General features: G+C 44.7%; 1 protein-coding gene across 3 annotated transcripts in view; it reads right to left on the bottom strand.

Moving 5' to 3' along the window:
* Positions 1-21792, bottom strand: part of TEC (tec protein tyrosine kinase) — a 118910-nt gene that overhangs the window by 82594 nt on the left and 14524 nt on the right. For 2 of the 3 annotated variants that reach the window (XM_070397006.1, XM_070397016.1), the window contains one exon: positions 1102-1287. In XM_070397006.1, coding sequence (XP_070253107.1) covers positions 1102-1287 — 186 coding nt within the window. Of the gene's footprint in view, positions 1-1101; positions 1288-21792 lie in introns of those variants that run through there. The other variant, XM_070397025.1, reaches the window with a different exon arrangement.

Genomic DNA, 21792 nt, shown 5'->3' with positions numbered 1-21792 from the left:
CAACCAGTGTCCCTACTCCGTGGCTTTATAAATTATTTGCCAGTTTCATACTGGGGCAGCATTACAGAAAACACACCAACCAAGTTAGTAGTACCTAAGTCCAGTTATAAAAAGTTCCTGATTTCTTAGCTAGCAATTGTTGGAGATTTACTCACTACTTGAAAAGTTTTTATTCCACATCGCAACATAGAGAAATCTCTCCACCCCTTGTTTTCTCCCCGTTATTTCGTGGCCTTTTTCCCGATTAACCCCCAGCCCCGCACTCCCCTGGATTCCATCGCAATACCACACAGGGCGTCCCCTGGAGTGTCAGATGATCTGACCCATGTGCCATTTAGTTCTCTGAGCAGAATGCAAGATCACTTATGAAACCCCCTTTGTTCTGTGTTATTATGAGTAAGATCAAACAACATAAATTGCTGGGAAGATCAATGACCAGTTCATTAGAATACGCAGAAATGTGAGCTAGTTGTGAGTAATAAGAACAAGGAGGGCACGCCAAAGAGTGGCCCGTCACGGGAACTGAAGCACGGGTTTTCCAATGTCAGAGCTGGAAGGCACAGCTTGCCTGAATTTCCACCTTCCAGAACAGAATTTCTCAGCACACTCCCAAAGCACAATGAGCTGTACTTAACAGGAAGAGTTTCAATAAGCGCTTATTGCCATCGTATTGAAGGAGCCTGGGGTCCAGAGGACCAAGAGAGGGCAGAGGTCTGTCCCACTTTATGATGAATTGATACAGACACAGTTTCTACGTGTTAAAGAAGACTTTGATATGTATGTAATACAGTAACTTATGGGAAAGAGCCATGTATACAATATACTTAATGAAGCCCATAAGGATTTAATTTGTTTTCATTAACAGATTAATTTAGTAGGCTGATAGAAAATGTTTACCCATATATACCAAACCCATAATTAATGAATAAGTTATATCCACATCCTAAACTTTATCTTTCAAATCCAAATAACATATTATTACCTTTACTTCATTATTAACTTCATTAACCTAAAGCTTATTCCATATGATTGGGGGCAGTATTACAAAGTAGTAACAACACAGAGTAGAAATCAGCAAAGCACATTTTGATTGTCTCCTACCTCTGCTCGACCTTCATAGTAGGTTAACATGGACTTTGTTAGCACAAAAAGTCTCTCTTTGTAGTTTAAGGGCGATGTCTTCTTTCTCTGCTGTGACCTTTTAATAAGAATCTCTTCTAGAATAGTGTTAAAATTCATCTCGGTCTTCTGATCACTCCTTCTCCGGCCATTGAAGATTCCAGAATTCTAACGAAAATGAACAGTTGAAATAAAATGTGACATTTTGATTTTCCAAGGATGTTGTCATTTCAAATCACCAAAATAAGCCTTCATCCTCCCCACACCCAGAGCCGATAAATGTTATTCCACACACCTGGACTGAGAATGCCAGGTCACAAAAGCTCAACCTCCACTCCACCCCCAGCCTCACGCTCTTCACCCATATCCAGCATTTTACAGAAAGCCTAATCAAGGTTTGCCATGATGACGATTCTCTGCTTTGTACCTCCCCAGCATCCCTTAACTTTCTGGCATACCCTTCTGCTATTTGATTGCAAGGACACAAACATCTCGGATGGAAAAGTACAATTCATCACCTGCATGGCTGACTTAAGCTTCTATTTGAATAGCCTCAGGGTCTTGGCACACAAAATGGACAAGCACGAAGATAAGGTAAACGTGTGAACGAAGTGAATTCCCACAGTGATGGCTATGGTTCACTCTCCAGCTCTGACAAGGATGCAATCTTGATCAAACACCCTAATCACAGAGCCACGAGGACGTTCTCTCGTGTCTACACTACCACACTCCACAGTTCTCTGCTCAACCACAAGAGAAAAGGAAACCCAGTCATAGCTAACCTACGCAGCCCATATTTGAAGTCCCATGTCCAGACTAAGCCTTCTAATATTCAACAAAATTTAACTATCTGAAAACTCAGGATACTCAGAAAAGGCCTGAATATTCTTATTTGAGACAAGTTGAATTGGTGACAGCCATTTCTTCCCTTCCTTCACCACACCTTTATAAGACATCATTGTATATCAAACCATAAATGCAATGGAAGTGGGTGAGCATCGGCCTATGAACCAGGAAGTCATGGTTCGATTCCCAGTCAGGGGTCAGAGCACATGCCCAGGCTGCGGGCTCGATCCCCAGTAGGGTGTGTGCAGGAAGCAGCCGATCAATGATTTGCTCTCATCATTGATGTTTCTATCTCTCTCTCCCTCTCCGTTCCTCTCTGAAATCAATAAAAACATATTTTTTAAAAAAAGAACATAAGGGGTTACGTGAGACCACAGCCAGAGACTTGACACTGAGTTAGCCACTGAGGAATTCCACCATCTTCACACCCAACCTGATACCTCAGAAGAACCCTTGCCACTCCCTAGTACTGCTCTGTCATCATTCAATTAGGCCCTTCCATTTTCCACTTGGTTACTTCAGAGCAGCTTAACTCTGTATATCAGTTCCTTCCTTTATAAAACATGGAAGTAAATACCATGAAGTTATTGTGAGGTTTAATGAGATGTGGGAAAGAACGTAGTTATTTTGAAAACAGTACACAAATGTTCATCATTTTTTTAATTCCACTGCTCTTTTCCTAGCTCAGGGCATTGTACTCTTGACCACAATAGGAGCTTTCCAACTGATCTTCCTTTCCTCATGTTATTCACACTACATACCCCTCATTCCCATTGGCTCACTCTTCAAAGACACCACTTTGATCATGCCATTTCATTCAACAGAAATCCTCAATGCCTCCCTCAGTGTCTCCTCAAAGCCTCTTCCCACCTGCAGGATAAAGTCAAACTCCTTAGTTTGGCACTGGATTGTCTAGAATCTGGCTACAACCTAACATCGAATTTTTATTTCTACTGTTCCCCATATATTCTACACCCATTCAAAATACTTAGCATTCAATCCCTGGTCTAGAGTCCCCTCTCTCCCTATGAAAGCTCCTCTACCTCAAAACACACTTTCTTGATGAAGCCTTTCATGCTGATTCCAATTAATTAAAAACCTTCCAATTCAGCCCTAGCTGGTTTGACTCAGTGGATAGAGTGTTGACCTGCAGACCGCAAGGTCCCGGGTTTGATTCTAGTCAAGGGCATGGACCTTAATTGCAGGATCCTCAGCCCCAGTGGGGGGCACATGCTGGAGGCAACCAATAGATGAACCTCTCGAAGATCAATGTTTCTCTCGCGCTCTCCCTTTCACTCTAAAAATCAATAGAAAAATATCCTCAGGTGAGGATTAACAACAAAAAACCCTGCCAATCCACATACCCGTAATCTCTGTCTCACTCATCATAGAGCTCATCATAATCTTCCATGCTATACAGCAATTAATGAACATATTTGAATTTTCACCTAGACTTTAACCTACTAAAGAAATAGTTCTCAACCTTAAGTACATATTAGAACAACCTAAGGAGATTTTCTTCTTTTTTTAATCCTCGCTGGAGGGTTTTTTTTCCAGTGATTTCCTAGAGAGAGTAGAAGTGAGGGGGAGAGACAGAAAGAGAGAAACATCAATATGAGAGAGATACATCAATGGATTGCCTCCCCCACAGCCCCAATCAGAGCGGGGATAGAGCCTGCAACTCAGGAATGTGCCCTTGACGGGAATCGAACCCACGACCCTTCAGTCTGAGGGCCAATGCTTTAACCACAGAGCCAAACCAATTAGGGCAGGAGATTTTCTTTTGAATGTACATGTCCAGGACCCAGATCTTTTTATTTAGTTGTTCTGGGGTCAGGCCCAGGGCACCATGATTTAATGTGCAAGTAGATTTGAGAGCCACTAACTTAAAGAAAGAGCTTGGACTCTTCCACTAACTCTTCACACCATTCTTGGTGTTTACAGCAGCCTCTCAGTAAATAGTTGGGATAAAAGACCTATTAACAATTAACCCATTAGCTAAACTAAGATAAAAAGTCAGAAAAAAAGCTCTTGTTCCTTTTGCATCTAAGTTGGTCTTCCTTATTCTAAATTAAAATGTTGGTGCCCTCTCTCCTTTTTTCTTTTCCTCCTGAGAAGCTGCTGATCTGTAAATACCACATCTTTGGAAATTATCTTTTCATCTTTGTGCAGCACATCTTCAACACAGGGTGTAAACAATTTGCAAAAATTGACTGTAGGAGAAAAGCAAGCTATTCCCTGGAAAACAGGTCATATGCAAATGTGCAGTTCCCAGCCCAGTGAGTAACACCATAGTTACCGAACGGAAGACTTTTGGAAGTCCTGGAGGACAAGTGGGGTGTGGCTCATCTGCAGCTCTAGAGGCAAAAGGTCGCAACACCAGGGGCAGGTGATTCCACAAGCTTAAAAGTAGGTTTCATAGGAGGGATTGAAATTCAGAGTGGCAATCATCAAAGGCAATGCAGGATGATGGAGAAAAATCCCAAAGGAAATTGATTTCTAACCCAAAATTCTATACTCAGCCAAACTGGCAATGCAGTGACAAGAGAAGAAAGACATCTTTCAAATATGCAAGGCTTAAAATTTAAAAGTTTTACCTCCTATTCAGCCTTCTCAAAAAGCCACTTGAAGATGTACTCTACCAAAAGAAAGAAGTAAGCCACAAAATACATGGAATACAGGAAACAAAGGTTCCAACACAAAAGAAAGGTAAGGAGAATCTCCCAGATGATGCTGGAGGGAAAACCTAAGATGACATTGAGCAGCAGGCCAAGAGAGCAACTAGGCCGAATTAGATCAAGTTAGAAGGTTCATGGAAAGAGGTTTTTTAGGAGATGAACCTAAAGGTATTGAGAGAAGATCTACAGTTAATCAGTAAAACTTTGCCAACTTAAAAAATAATAATAATAAATTCTCTAAAGAAGATGAGATTATTTTCCTCTGTTGTTTTTTTTAAAGTTTTAATAGACTTTTAGGGGAGAAGAGTAGAGAGCATATTTCTTTCCACTGCCATCTTCCAATAATTTTCTGATTCTCAGAGGCAAACATTTTACTTAAAAAAAAACACACACATTTGTGTACTGTCACTCTCTAAGTAACCTACTTGTGTTGCTACTTCTTGATTTTTCAATGTTAGGTATGCTCTATTGACTTCCTACTAGTACTATGGAGGATCTAGGTCTTTCACAATGTACTCCCCACCCACACACACAAGAAAATTTCCTGCACTCACTTACCCTCAATATATTTATACTAGAGGCTTGGTGCACGAATTCATGCACTTGGACGGGGGGGGGGGGGGGGGGGGTCCCCTCAGCCCCGCCTGCACCCTCTTGCAGTCTGGGAGCCTTCAGGGGATGTCCACCTGGACATCCTTAGCACTTCCGCAGAGGTGGGAGAGGCCACCACCACTGCACTGGCTAGCTGTGAACCTGGCTTCTGGCTGAGCAGCACTCCCACTGTGGGAGCACACTGACCACCAGGGGGCAGCTCCTGCATTGAGCAATTGCCCCCTGGTGGTCAGTGCACGCCATAGCGACCGGTTGTTCTGCCATTTGGTCGATTTGCATATTAGCCTTTTATTATATATTTATATGGGTAGTAATATTACTATTTTTTGTTTACATTATGATGTTCTAGATCAGCAGTCACCAACCGGTGGTCTGTGGACCACTGGTGGTCCATGAGGTCCAAAAGGTTGGCGACCGCTGTTCTAGATGTATTCTACAGAGCTGAACTCTGTAGAATACTCTGATTATTTTTCTTTACTTTCCCTGGAATTGATTTTATTTTTTATTTTTTATATTTGTAATTAAAGTTTTATTACAACACAGCCATACTCAGTTGTTTACACATTGTCTGTAACTGCTTTCACACTACAATGACAGTGGTGAATAGCTGCAACAGAGACCATATGGTCTGGAAGGTCTTTTTTTTTTTTTTACTTTATTTTTATTGTTGACACTATTACAGATGTTCCCATCCCTCCCTTTGCCTGCTCCCACCCAGCCCTCACCACCCTCCCCTTCCCTCTGGCCATCACCACACTATTGTCTGTGTCTATGACAAGAAATAATACGTGCTGGCAAAGGTGTGGAGAAAAAGGAACCCTTGTTCACTATTGGTGGGAATGTAAATTGGTGCAGCCACTATGGAAAATAGTATGGAGGTTCCTCAAAATAATTAATATTAGCATTACCATATGATCCAACCATCCCTCTCAAGTACATATACCTGAAAAACTTAAAAACACTAACTTGAAAAAAATTATGCAGCCCTATGTTCATTGCAGCATTATTTATAATAGTCAAGATATGAAAACAACCTAAGTGTCCATCAGTGGATGAATGGACAAAGAAGATGTGGTATATGTACACACTGGAATATCATGCAGCCATAAAAAAGAACAAAATCTTACCATTTGCAATAGCAAAGTTAGACATTGAGGGTATTAAGCTAAGTGAAATAAGTCAGACAGAGAAAGAAAAAATACCATACAATATAACTTTCATATGTGAGTTCTTTAAAAAAAAAAACACACAAGCTCAGAGACAGAGACAGGGGTTAGAGGGTGGGCAAAATGGGTAAAAGAGGTCAAAAGGTACCAATTTCCAATAATAAAACAAATAAGTCCTGGAAAGGTAATGTACAGCATGGTGACTATAGTTGATAATACTATCCTGCATATTTGAAAGTTGCTGAGAGTAAAGCTTAATGTTAACTAGACTTATTGTGGTGATCATTTTGCAATATATACAAAAATCCAATCATGTTGCACAACTGAAACTAATATAATGTTATATGTCAATTTACCTCAATCTTTAAAAAATTAAAAATAAATTTTTAAAAGTTTAGAAAACCTAACATTTTAGTCTTTGAGCACCAATATTCTGAAGTAGATAATGGAAACTGTCAGTTTCATCCATGAGAAACCCAAGCCACCAAGAATTTATGTTCTCTGTCCAGTGTTACAAATCTGAGTACCAGTCTAATGATTCTCAGTTTCACAGTTTGGCAATTTTAACCAAAAGATCTTAGCACCTCCTTCACCATAAAAGGATAGCTACTAGGGCTGTCCATTCTAGTCTCTACACTTTCACAGTACTGTATTTTTAATCAAGAGAACAGAAGTACTGCCCTGGTGGGGTGGCTCAGTTGGTTAGAGCATCGTCCCATACACAAAAGCTTGTGGGTTTATTCCTAGTCAGGGCACATACCTAGGATTGTTTCAGGTTCAATCCCTGGTCAGGGTGTGTTCAGAATGTAACTGATCAATGTTTCTCTCTCACATCGATGTTTCTCTCTCTCCCTATCTATCTACCTATCTATCTCTATCTCTATCTCCCTTTCTCCTTCCCTCCTTCCATCCCCTCCTGCCTCCCTTCCTCTCTCTCTAGAAAACACGTCCTCGGGTGAAGATTTTAAAAAAGAGAGAACAGAAGTGCTAACCAGGAAAGGTAGTCAGAGACAGATGAAAACAAAAGTAATTTGAGTTACCAAATGATAGCTTGGTAAGGGGTTCAGTAAATAAGAAACAAACATCCTAATTATCAGGGTAGGAGAAGGATAAACTCCTTAAAGGAAGGAGCGGAGTGATTTGAGGTTGTTGAAATTCACATCATTTAGGTTGAGCCATGTGAAATTGTCATTACCCAGCACTATTTTATCTACAAAATCAGCCATATTATATAATTCAATCTAACACTTGGTTATGCCCTAAGATCAATAGAGTTTAGTTAAAACCCTCTGTTTCGGAACTTCTACACCAGAACGCATAACCTTTATACATCTCATCATGGGTTTATGACAAAGTTAGCGTCTGTTCCCAATGTTAAGAAATCCAGCATAAAGTGAAACAAGCCAGTTAATGAAGGAAAAATACCACATGATCTCACTCATTCATGGATAATTAAGACCTTTACAAACTTTTGAACAATAATAGATACAGAGGCAGAGCTGCCTCAAACTGATTGTCAAACTGCAGTGGGAAGGCCAGGGAGGGTTGGGGGACAGGAGGGAGGGGAGTAAGAGATCAACCGAAGGACTTGTATGCATCCATATAACCATAACTAATGGACATAAGACACTGGGGGGTAAGGGAGGGCAGGGGCTTGTCAAGGGCGGGGGGGAAAAAGGACACTTATGTAATACGCTTTGTAATACTTTTAGCGAAAAATAAAAATTAAAAAAAAAAAAAAAAAGAAATCCAGCATAAATAAACATCAGACTGATGTTTATCTGAGAAACCAAATACTGTAGATTATATTTCCGTTCAAAGGTACCTAAAATGGGTAGCTATTATATCAGAACAACTCTAACCATGCTCTCTCCTGCAATGTATACGCTCAGCTTAAACTCAATTTCCTTTTGTAAAAGCAGAATTAAGTAACAGAAATACAAGCAAAAAAAAAAAAAGTATTAGGCTGATTTCTATCAGAATAAATGGTACATTCTAAGCTCCCCATTTAAGATCATGAAGTGAAGCTACAGCCTTTCTAATCTATTGAACAAAGGCACCCATTTGGCCAGTTGATATGTAGTAGGTTACAAAGTTTTGAGTGTTTGTTGACCTACTGAAGCTGAACTGGTGAGGAATTCAAGAATCAAGCTACCTAATGTCCATCAATAGACAAATGGATAAAAAAGCTGTGGTGCATTTTTACCAGGGAACATTACTCAGCCATAAAAAAGAACGAAATCTTGCCATTTACAACACAGATGGACCTAAAGGAAATTATGCTAAGTGAAATAAATTAGACAGAGAAAGACAAATACCAAATGGTTTCATCTGTACGTGGAATCTAAAAACAAACACACACAAAAATAAACAAAACAGAAACAAACTTATAATTACAAAGAACATTTTGATAAGGTGATTGGGGGGATAGTGAAAGAAGGAAAGGGATTAATACGTACAACTGCCAATTATAAAAATAGTCACAGGGATGTAAAGTACTGCATAGGGAATATAGTCAATATTATTGTAATAACTATGTATGTAGCAGATGGTACCAGACTTACTGGGGTGATCACTTTATAGGTTATATAAATGTCTAATCACTATGCTGTATTATGCCCTAAGGTCAGTAGAGTTTAGTTAAAGCCCCCTGTTTAAGAACTTCTACTTCTACCTAAATTGAAACTAATATTATATGTCAATGGTAACTGAAAAATAAATGTTTATTTTTTTTAAATATCTAGTAAAACCCTTACCTAAAGAGAAGACAAAAGGCCAAAGTTACAGAGACCAGCTGACTTATCTCTCCTGGTAATGTACCTTGGACCCCAGCTCACTACCATATGGTAGGCGATTGGACTACAGAGGGAAGTGAACCTGGAAGCAGACCGAGCAGTGCTGCACTGAGAAGAGCTGTTTCGTACTGTCCATATAGCACAGGTATACACACAGACACAGCAGGTGCTCTTTAACACAGGCTTGGGTCCTACACTGAAGTTCCCCTCTGTGGTCTGTGGCTGCGACTGGGGTTGGGAACCTCACCATTTACAAAAAGGAAGAAAAAAAGAGTAATAAATGGAGGGAAATGTTTTAGAAAATAAACCACGTGCAATACTTCCAAGAGTCAACACATGTACTTACTATACTAGAGAGTCATAGTTAAATGGTTCTAGAGAGAAGCAAAAGTTATCGTAACATAAAAATGTTCATTTACCAACTGACCACATAGGCCCCAAGCAAATATCCCTTTCACATCACTAGGTTCTACTTTGCTGGTCTTTATCCCTCACTGAATAAGAGATGCAACAGTCAACAATACAGGTGCCAATGAACTCGCAAATAGTCAAAAGATGAGGATCAAGACGTCAGTGAGGGCGATACTGGAGAACTGCTCAATCACACTCAAAAATAACACAATAGAGGTGTCAAAACAGAATACAGAATGATTTACAATCAAAATAGTAAGATACCCTGTACAAGAGTGCTCTTTGCTCCCTTTTACACACACACACACACACACACACACACACACACACACACACCAATCCATTCTCCCTTCTTCCTGGACATATGGACTAGAGATGATATCCCCTAGCCTTCTTTGCAGTTAGGTGTGGCCATCTAAGTTAAAGCCTATTAAAGAACAAAATTCAATTGAGTACATTTGGATATTTCATTGGCTTTATTTAGTGATTCATGAATTGGGCAGTATCCCATCTAGCAACCGGAAGGACGCTCCAATGGCTGTACAAAATAGAAGGTTTTTAAGGCCAAAAAAAAAGTGTAGGACTAAGAAATTAAGTGGAGTGTTTCAGGCAAGGACAGCTTCCATAAGGAGAATGCTGGGGTTTTATCAAACAGACTAGTGGCCCGGTGCACAAAATTTGTGCACAATAAAAGGGAATTAGTTAGAGGAATTATTTTAATATTGCTATTTGCCCTTTCTCTATAATATAAGTGTCAGAGATGAAAGAAAATTAGTAAAATGTATATGAAAATCTCCCTCCTGTCAGAGTCTGGGGCGCACCGCAGGACCCAGAGTCAAGTCCCCGCCCACCGGCGCACGCCTCAAAATCACACGAGACCCAGACCCGGCCTGCTCCACCCTTGTCAAGCCCCGCAGGGCTGGGGGGCGCAGCCTCAGGTCCCCCAGCCCCGGCGCTGGGGCGGGGGCGGTGGCCTCAGGTCCCCCGGTGCATCCTCATGTCTCCCAGACCTGGCGTGAGGGCCCAAGGGTGCGAGGGTGTGACGACCATTTGCATATTGGCTCTTTATTATATAGGATTACCTCACTAGTTTTGATCAGGAGATTCCACTCCTGGGAGAGTAGAACTGCAGGTAAGCTAGTTATTACGTTTTGGTTTGGTGACATAGCTTAAATTGTCTCTTTCCTTCACACGCCAAAGGGATATGAGCAGAATTGAGATGTGGATCATCTTCAATTTAAAGACAAGTGACTTTCCCTGGGTTTAGAGCATTTTCCACCCTCCCACCAGCTGGAACGTACACACGGCAAACTCAACTTTCCTTCTGCATTCCAGGCGACACCCAAATGAGCCAAAGGAGAGGAGAAGGAATGACATGGAACCAGAACCTGGTCTTTGAATGACCCCATGGAGCAGAGCTGCCCCACCAGCCTAGACATTGTAAAAAATAAACACACTTCCATCTTATTTTTGAAATGACATATAATTGTTCTTTGTTATAGTGCCTTAGCCTTTATTCTACCTAGTAGACCACACCCATGCAAAAACTGATTAAGCTTTCTACTGCTTTTGAAAAAAATGGCCCTCTTTAGATTGTGCTGACAAATTCAAATGAAGTGAAGGAAGTAAAAGTTTATCATGCATTTCCATCAGAAAAACTATCTCAAGAAAACAATTAATACTTGATTCACTCTTTGTTCTAAGAGTTAGCAAGTAAAATCTAAGCGGTGCCATATCTGAGATAAAATAAACATGTTAAAGTCTGAATCATACTGGGCTTTTCTTTTCTTTTACTACTTACTCTGACAGTTAAGTGGACTCACTTTAGGTGACAATATTCTGGCACTAATTCTCCCCAGATGTGGGAATTTCTGACATAAAACAAATATTTCTCTTTTTGCTTCATGCTATTTCAAAGGGAAACGATAACCATTGAAAACAGGCATAAACAGCAAGTATCTCAAGTGAGTACAGTACCTTTTACTAGAAGAAAACATGAGAATAAAGAAAAGTAATTTGGAAATTATATATAAAATAAGCAAATGCCTATAGGTGTTCCTTGACTGCAGTATTCGAAGTTGTTTTTAATGAGGAACATATGTCTATGTCAACGTATTTTTTCCTTCTGGTTTTTAAAATAGGAATAGGGAATCCAAGTCATCATTGCATTCAACTGTTTTACAGAATGAGAAAGCTTTTGAACAAAATAGTTCAAGAACAAAAAGAGTGACTGAGGAGGATTCGATGAAATTTAAAAGTCCTGAGACAGCTCAACTAGCTGAAACGAATGATGAGACACTGTGGCAACCTGAACACTAACTGGATATTGATGCCATTAAGTGTTTTTTGTAACATTTGTTTCCTAATATTAAGATTTGATGATATCAAGATAGTGTTGAGCCCTGGCTGTTGCTCAGTGGTTAGAGCATTGGCCTGCAGACCTAAGAGTGACAGGTTCAATTCCAGGTCAAGGACATGTACCTTGGTTGCAGGTTCCCCAGCCCCAGTAGGAGTGCTTGCGGTAGGCAACCAACCTATGTGTTTCTCTTCATCGATATTTCTCTCTCTCTCTCTCTCCCCCACTCCTCCCTCCTTTCCACTCTCTCTAGAAATCAATGGAAAAAATATCCTCAGATGAAAATTTTTTTTTAAAAAAAAGATAGTGTTATGCCCTAGCTGGTTTGGCTCAGTAGCTAGAGTGTCAGCCTGCGGACTGAAGGGTCCCAGGTTCGATTCCGGTCAAGGGCACAGGCCTGGGTTGCTAGGTACATCCCCAGTAGGAGGCGTGCAGGAAGCAGCCAATCAATGATTCTCTCTCATCATCGATGTTTCTATCTCTCTCTCCCTCTCCCTTCCTCTCTAAAATCAATTTAAAAAAAAAATTTTTTTTAAAGATAATGTTGGGTTGTTTTAGAGCAGTGGTTCTCAACCTTCTGGCCTTTTAAATACAGTTCCTTATGTTGTGACCCAACCATAAAATTATTTTCGTTGCTACTTCATAACTGTAATGTTGCTACTGTTCTGAATCGTCATGTAAATATCTGATATGCAGGATGGTCTTAGGCGACCCCTGTGAAAGGGTCATTCGACCACCAAAGGGGTCGTGACCCACAGGTTGAGAACTGCTGTTTTAGAGTTTTTTGAGTGTGATAATAGTATTGTGTATTTTTAAGAGTTCTTCTTTTGCAGCTACATACTGAAAATTTTAGAGGTAAAATAATGCCTGTGATTTGCTTCATAATTGGTAAGGGGTATGTGGGTGTACAGACAAAATAAAATTGTTCTTGAGTTGAGAACTAGTGAAGCTAAGTGATAGATACAGGGGTTCATTATACTACCCTATTTTTGTTTAAGTTTGAAATTTTCCATAACAAAAAATTTTAAAATATGTTTAAGGGTTTTCCTTTAAATGGTTTTCCATGTCCCTGTCATCCAACACTTTAGAACTGGCAAGAAAAAAAAATAGAAAAAGTTGAAAGAAGGAAGACAAGGGGGGAGGGGACCAAGGCAGACCAGTGAAAGTAAATGAAGGTGGGTGAGTTCTCCTTTATGAGAATGTCTTCCTCAAGGATGGACTTACCACCCTACCTCGCTCATCAGGAAAGCTCTTCCAAAGATTCCTTGAGTCAACTGAGCCACAAAATAATGTAATGTGCTACTATCTCTTCTTGGACAGGCAGGAATTTGTATCTCTAGCAAAATAAAATCACAGCCTATGGGACATTTGTCCTTTTTGTAACTCCTCCCTTCCCTTTATTTCCTTTCCTTTCCCCTGTTCAAATTTCATGGAAGAAGAAGTTTGCTTTTCAAATTTACAGCAAGATGAAAGGAAAATTCTGCGCAGGTTAACAAAGTACCAAGGCACAGTAGGTAGTCGGGTAAAGTGCATATATTCAAATTGCAGTCTTTTAATAAAAGAATCATTAACAAGATCACCAAAGGTAACCAGCATAACTGGAACCACAGAGCATAGTAAAACAAGGAGGCAAATTTGACCAGAAAAATAGTTAACCTTACTTCTAAGGTTTGTGGAGCTCAGTTATTAAAGAGCTGTTATATACATGATCTCTAAGAGGAAAAAAAAAAACTGACAAAAATACTAAAATCATTGAAAACATTCTCATACATCACTTACAACAAATAAAAATTATAAACTACATTCAAAAAGTATCATGGATATAAAGCAAATAAAAATGTGTAGCTGCTGCCTAGTTCTTTTGGACTCTCACTCTTAGAGCCCAGCTACCATAGTGAGAGAAGCTTGCGCCAAATGGAAAAGCCACATACAGGTGCACTAGCAGAGAATTCCACTGAGCTCAGCCTTCAAGTCACCTCAGCCTCGGAGCCAGACATATAAGGGAGAAAACTTTCAGGGGATTCTAGCCTCAGGTTGTCTGAGTCACACCCAGCTATCAAGATTTCTAAGATAAGGGCACAGGCATTGTGGAGTAGACACCTTGTGCTGTCCAATCCTTACAGATTCTATGAGTGTGATAAAATGGTGGTTGCTGTTGTGTGCCTTTAAGTGGAGGGTGGTTTGTTACGTAGCAATAGATAACTGAGACATATGATTCTATATAATTTTGCTGTTATTGTTTGTATTTTTTACATAAAGATTGTTAAATTAAATTTATTGGGGTGACACTGGTTTACAGGATTATATAGGTTTCAAGTGTACATTTCTATGATACATGATCTGCATATTGCATTGTGTGCCCACCACCCAAAGTCAAATGATCTTCTTATATTTGGTCCCCTTTATCCTTTACTAGAGGCCCGCTGTGTGTCCCTCAGCCCAGCCTGCACCCTCTACAATCTGGGACCCCTCGGGGGATGTCCAACTGCCGGCAGTCAGACATCCCTTTCACAATCCGGGACTGCTGGCTCCCAACCACTTGCCTGCCTGTCTGCCTGATTGCCCCTGACCACTTCTGCCTGCCAGCCTGATCACCCCCTAACCACTCTCCTGCCAGCTTGATCGACGCCTAACTGCTCCCTTGCCGGCCCAATTGACCCCAACTGCCCTCCCCTGCCGGCCCGATCGCCCCCAACTGCCCTCCCCTGCCAGCCTGGTCACCCCCAACTGCCCTCCCCTCCTGGCCTGGTCACCCCCAACTGCCCTCCCCTCCTGGCCTGGTCACCCCCAACTGCCCTCCTCTGCAGGCCTGGTCACCCCCAACTGCCCTCCCCTCCTGGCCTGGTCACCCCCAACTGCCCACCCCTGCAGGCCTGGCCACTCCCAACTGCCCTCCTCTGTAGGCCTGGTCACCCCCAACTGCCCTCCTCTGCAGGCCTGGTCGCCCCCAACTGCCCTCCCCTGCCAGCCCGGTCACCCCCAACTGCCCACCCCTGTAGGCCTGGTCACCCCCAACTGCCCTCCTCTGCAGACCTGGTGGCCCCCAACTGCCCTCCCCTGTAGGCCTGGTCACCCCCAACTGCCCTCCCCTGCAGACCTGGTTGCCCCCAACTGCCCTCCCCTGCAGACCTGGTCGCCCCCAACTGCCCTCCCCTGCAGGCCTGACCACCCACAACTGCCCTCCTCTGCCGGCCTGGTCGCCCCTAACTGTCCTCCCCTGCCGGCCATCTTGTGGCCACATGGGGGCAGCCATCTTGTATGAGGGCATGATGGTCAATTTGCATATTACCTCTTTATTATATAGGACTAGAGGCCCCGTGCACAAAAATTTGTGCACTCGGGGGTCCCTCAGCCCATCCTGTGCCCTCTCGCAGTCTGGGACCCCTCCGGGGATGTCCACCTGCTGGCTTAGGCCTGCTCACCGGGGGATTGTGCCTAAGCTGGCAGTGATACATCCCTTGGGGGATGTCCACTTGCCAACGGGCCAAAGCTGCAGTTGAACATCCACAGAGCTGCTGAGGAGGCAGGAGAGGCTCCCACCATCGCCAATGTGATGCCTTCAGCCTGGCTTGTGGCTGAGCAGAGCTCCCCCTGTTGGAGTGCACTGACTACCAGGGGGCAGCTCCTGCATTGAGCTTCTGCCCCCTGGTGGTCAGTGTGTGTCATAGTGACCAGTCATTCCCAGTCGTTCTGCTGTTAGGGTCAATTTGCACATTACCGCCCTAACGGGTTTGGCTCAGTGGATAGAGCATCGGCCTGCGGACTGAAGGGTCTCAGGTTCGATTCTCGTCAAGGGCATGTACTCTGGTTGCGTACACATCCCCAGTAGGGGGTGTGCAGGAGGCAGCTGATCGAAGTTTCTCTCTCATCGATGTTTCTAACTCTCTATCCCTCTCCCTTCCTCTCTGTAAAAAATCAATAAAATATATTTGGGGAAAAAAGTTGCATGTGCACATTACCCTTTTATTATATAGGATAGAAGCCTGGTGCACAGGTGGGAGCCAGCTGGTTTGCCCTGAAGGGTGTCCCAGATCAGGGTGGGCAGGGGACCCCCAGCTCCCTACGATCGCCCACGCCGCCCCTGCTCGCGATCGCTGGCTCTGCCCATGCTCACGCCTAACACCTCTGGCCAAGGCATTAGGCCTGGGCAAGAGACCCCCAGCTCCCCACCATCATCAACTCGGCCCCTGCTCCCTGCAATTGACTGCTCCGCCCTAATGCCTCTCACCCAGGCATTAGGCCTGGGCAGGGGACCCACAGCTCTCCAAGGGACCTCCTGCTCCACCCCTTCCCAGGCCTAACGCCTGTGGCCAAGGCATTAGGCCTGGGCAGGGGACCCCAAGCTCCCACCATCAGCGACTGTGACCCTGCTCCCCGTGATCACTGGCACTGCTCCGGCCCAGGCCTAATGCCTCTGGCCAAGGCATTAGGCCTGGGCAGGGGACCCCCGCAGCTGCAGCCTCCCAAGATCATGGGCTTCAACCCTACCCAGGCCTTACGCTTCTGCGTTGGGCCCGGGCAGCGGGGACCCCCAGCTGCAGCTGCCCCTGCCCCGGCCTAACACCTCCTCTGGCTGAGGCGTTAGGCCTAGGCAAGGGACACCCCCAGTTGCAGCCGCCTGCGATGTGGGCTCCACCCCTGCCTGGGCCTTACTCCTCTGGCTGAGGCGTGAGGCCCCGGCAGTGGGGACCCCTAGCTGCAGCTGCCCCTGCCCAGCCTAACGCCTCACTAACTCCTCTGGCCGAGGCCTTAGGCTGGGCTGGGGACCGCCCGCAGCTGCAGCCGCCCCCCCTCCCCCCCGCCCATTGTGGGCTCCGCCCCTGCCCAGGCCTTATGCCTCTGGCTGAGGCGTGAGGCCCGGGCAGTGGGGACCCCCAGCTGCAGCTGCCCCTGCCCAGCCTAACGCCTCTGGCCGAGGCTTTAGGCTGGGCAGGGGATCCCCCGCAGCTGCACCCGCCCCCCGATCGTGGGCTCCGCCCCTGCCTGGGCCTTATGCCTCTGGCTGAGGCGTGAGGCCCGGGCAGTGGGGACCCCCAGCTGCAGCTGCCCCTGCCCAGCCTAACGCCTCTGGCCGAGGCTTTAGGCTGGGCAGGGGACCCCCGCAGCTGCAGCCGCCCCTGCCCCGGGCCTTACGCCTCTGGCTGAGGCGTGAGGCCCAGGCAGTGGGGACCCCCAGCTGCAGCTGCCCCTCCCCAGCCTAACGCCTCTGGCCAAGGCATTAGGCTGGGCTGGGGACCCCCGCAGCTGCAGCCGCCCCCCCCCCCCCATTGTGGGCTCCGCCCCTGCCCGGGCCTTATGCCTCTGGCTGAGGCGTGAGGCCCGGACAGTGGGGACCCCCAGCTGCAGCTGCCCCTGCCCAGCCTAACGCCTCTGGCCAAGGCGTTAGGCTGGGCAGGGGACCCCCCCCCCCGCAGCTGCAGCCGCCCCCGATCGTGGGCTCCGCCCCTGCCCGGGCCTTATGCCTCTGGCTGAGGCGTGAGGCCCGGGCAGTGGGGACCCCCAGCTGCAGCTGCCCCTGCCCAGCCTAACGCCTCTGGCCGAGGCTTTAGGCTGGGCAGGGGACCCCCGCAGCTGCAGCCGCCCCTGCCCCGGGCCTTACGCCTCTGGCTGAGGCGTGAGGCCCAGGCAGTGGGGACCCCCAGCTGCAGCTGCCCCTCCCCAGCCTAACGCCTCTGGCCAAGGCATTAGGCTGGGCTGGGGACCCCCGCAGCTGCAGCCGCCCCCCCCCCCATTGTGGGCTCCGCCCCTGCCCGGGCCTTATGCCTCTGGCTGAGGCGTGAGGCCCGGACAGTGGGGACCCCCAGCTGCAGCTGCCCCTGCCCAGCCTAACGCCTCTGGCCAAGGCGTTAGGCTGGGCAGGGGACCCCCCCCCCCCCCCCCGCAGCTGCAGCCGCCCCCGATCGTGGGCTCCGCCCCTGCCCGGGCCTTATGCCTCTGGCTGAGGCGTGAGGCCCGGGCAGTGGGGACCCCCAGCTGCAGCTGCCCCTGCCCAGCCTAACGCCTCTGGCCGAGGCTTTAGGCTGGGCAGGGGACCCCCGCAGCTGCAGCCGCCCCTGCCCCAGGCCTTACGCCTCTGGCTGAGGCGTGAGGCCTGGGCAGTGGGGACCCCAGCTGCAACCGCCCCTCCCGGGCCTTTTGCCTCTGGCGGAGGCGTTAGGCCGGGGCAGAGGATCCCCCAAGCTGCAGCCACCCCCTGATGGGCTCCACCCCTGCCCGTGCCTAATGCCTCTGGCCGAGGAGTTAGGGCAGCGGGGACCCCCAGCTGCAGCCGACCCCCCATCCAGCTGCAACCGCTCCCTGATCGTGGGCTCCGGGCAGCGGCTGCAGCCACCCGGAGATCCCTGGCTCCACCTCTGCCCAGCTCCCATTGCTGGCTCCACCCCTACTTCCTGCTATCACTGGCCAGAGCGGCAAAGGCCAGGATTCTCCGATCATGGCCGGGGGGCAGGGCAAAGGCGGCCCTAGGGGCCGCCTTTGCCCTGCCCCCCGGCTCTTAGCTCCCCCCTGGGTTTCCGATCACTGTCAGTGCCAGGGGGCTTCTTCTGTGCTTTCCATTTTGCCTCCCTGCATTGTGCCTACATATGCAAATTAACCGCCATCTTTGTTGACAGTTAACCGCCATCTTGGCTGGTGATTAATTTGCATATCTCGCTAATTAGCCAATGGGAAGGGTAGTGGTCGTACGCCAATTACCATGTTTCTCTTTTATTAGTGTAGATTACTCCCCCTGTGATAACCACCATACTGTTGTGTGTCTATGACTTTCAGTTTTATACCCCACATATGAGTGAAATCATAGTTCTTAACTTTTTCTGTCTGACTTATTTTGCTTAGGATGATATTCTCAAAGTCCATCCATGTTGTCGCAAATGTAAAGTATTTCATCTTTTCCTATGGCTGAGCAGTATTCCATAGCATATATGTACCACATCTTCTTTACCCAATCATCTATCCAAGGACACTTGGGTTGTTTCCATGTCTTGGCTACCATGAATAATGCTGCAATGAACATAGGGTACATATATCTTTGCAAATAAATGTTTTCAAATTTTTCAGGTAGATAACCAGAAGGAGGGTTGCTAGATCATATGATAACACTATCAATTTTGGGGAGACCCTCCATACTGTTTTCCATAATGGCTATACCAGTTTACATTCCCACCAGCAGTGAATGAGGGTTCCTTTTTCTCTACAACCTCTCCAAACACTAATTACTTCTCTTGTTGATAACAGCCATTCTAACAAGTAATACAGATTTAATGCAATCCCCATCAAAATCCCAATAACATTCTTTAAAGAAATAGAACAAAAAATCATCAGATTTGTACAGAACCACAAAAGACCCCGAAGAACCAAAGCAATCCTCAAAAATAAAGAACAAAGCCAGAGTTATCACACTACCTGACTTCAAATTATACTATTAAGAAACAATAATGAAAACAGCATGGTATTGGCAGAAAATGGAACACACAGACCAATGGAACAAAATTGAGGGCCCAGAAATAAAACCACATGCATATGGGCAAATAATTTTTGACAAAGGAGCCAAAAACACACAATGGAGAAAAGAAAGCCTCTTCAATAACTGGTGCTGGGAAAATTGAAAAGCCACATGCAAAAGAATGAAACTAGACTACAATTTGTCCCCATGAACAAAAATTAATTAAAAATGGATCAAAGATCCAAATATAAGACCTGCAGCAATAAATTACATTAAAGAAAACGTAGGTACTAAACTTATGAAACTTTATCTTAGAGAAGATTTTATGAATTTGACCCCAAAGGCAAGGGAAGTAAAGGCAAAAATAAATCAGTGGAACTATATCAAACTAAAAAGTTTCTATGTCATTCTTGACCATCCCATTCTCATTTCATTCATCTCTAATCCCTGTCAACCTCTTCCTTCATTTAAATGTTTCCTCTTCTCCCCTCACCCATCTTTTCACATTTTCAGTTCAATGTTTGGATGGAATGAAAGGAGAATCAGGGATAATGGGGTTTCTTTTTGGAATGACAAAAATCTTCTGGAATCAGATAATGGTGATAACTGCACAACACTGTAAATATACTAAAAACTACCAGATTGTACTCTTGAAAATGGTTCAAATGGTGAGTTTTCATAAAACTTATTTTCAATAAATTTAACAAAAATACATGTACAACATGTAATATATATATATGTATATGTATATATGTATATACACACACACACACACATATATATATATATATATATATATATATATATATTAAAATTAAAAGGAAAAATAGAAAGCAGAAAACAAAAGGCAGGGGGGGAAAAACAGAGTGGAACCAAAGCTTATGTGGGGGGTAGTTCTCACATCCGTGCACAAGACATAATTGAATATAATCAAAATTAGCCTTGAATATTCCACAGGAGACACAGGCCACAACTGGAGACTGACACATACACTCTCTCCCTCTCTGCAATAAACGTGGTTCTCAGTTCACAGTATGAATTGCACAAATAGACACATATTTTAAAGGGGTGAAATAGCAAACCAGATTTAAAGCAATTGAACAAAAATCTTCCAAGGCTGTCAAGACATTGTAAGACAGGGTAGTGCATTTTTTCACACCACCATCCTTACGACCGTACGGAACACATACCCCAGAAGGGTTGATAAGTATAGTTAAATACCACCAAATGTTCACTTAAACTTACACAAAATACCATTTATTTAATACATTTGCTTTATATTACCCTTTAAAATTGAAGTTTCACTGGCTTTAAAAACACAAAAAAGCAAAATTTCTATCACTCTGCTGAAATTCTAGAATGCGTGCCTTGTCTAGGATCTACTGAACTACATTAGCCAACCATCCTGAAGTCTGCTAGTCTATGCAAAAATGGAATTACCTGCATTGCTGGGTGCAATTGGTGCTTTATACTGATCAAAACATCAAGTCATACTGGTATAAAACCTGGACAAGGAAGTGGCACATTAATTCACATTCCCTTCTTAGCTCTGCTCAGAACCTGCCCAACTTGCTAGCCATATCAAAATCTAAGAAACTGAATTTACCAGTTTCACCATCATCATAAGAAACACTAAGCACTACCTACAGAGCAGAGTGATTCCAAAACGGTACCTACTCCATAATAGTAGCTGAGTAAGCCTAACACAGAGGCACTCAACCTGCCCAGTGTGACAACAAAACTCATACTAATATACTGGTATGTCCCAATCCTTGCTGGTGGCTGAAATTGTTCAAATGGTGGATATATCCTTTCATTACAAAATTAGAAATAAAATATAGAATGCAAATACCTCTGAAGTAAGTAATATACGGACTGGTTTACTTTAAATTCTCAATCCCTTCATCTCTTGCCATCTCAAACATGTCTAGCCTGCAGCTTCCCCCTCTCTTTGATGCACCTGATCCCTCTCTATTGGGTCATCACCTACGTGCCCAGTCATAAACCATTCCCTTGACCCACATTCACCTCCAAATACCAAGTCACTTCTGTTTCCCTTTGCAGCACAAGCTCTTGAAAAAATGGAATTAGGATTGCTGTCCCTACTTCTCATCATGTGCTTTCCTCCAAACACTCCAGTTGGAGTTCTATCTCCAGCATTCCACTATGGCCGTATTTGTTGGTCATCAAGGACCTCCTTCTTACCAAACCCACTCATCATTTCTCTGTTATTTTACTTGACCTCAGTTCTTATCTTACTTAACACAACTGACCATCTTCTCTTTGAAATGGGTAACTTTTCTAAGTTCTCTGTGACACCAAGTTTCCTGGATTTTCCTCTGATCTTAGAGGCTGTATCTTATCTTCT

This window comes from Myotis yumanensis, unplaced genomic scaffold (genome assembly GCF_028538775.1).
Source record: "Myotis yumanensis isolate MYYU_CA2020_CCGP unplaced genomic scaffold, mMyoYum1.0.hap1 SCAF_1, whole genome shotgun sequence".
Lineage (NCBI taxonomy): Eukaryota > Metazoa > Chordata > Mammalia > Chiroptera > Vespertilionidae > Myotis > Myotis yumanensis.
The sequence above is the reverse complement of the archived record's forward strand: the minus strand, read 5'-3'. Positions and strand labels throughout refer to the sequence as shown.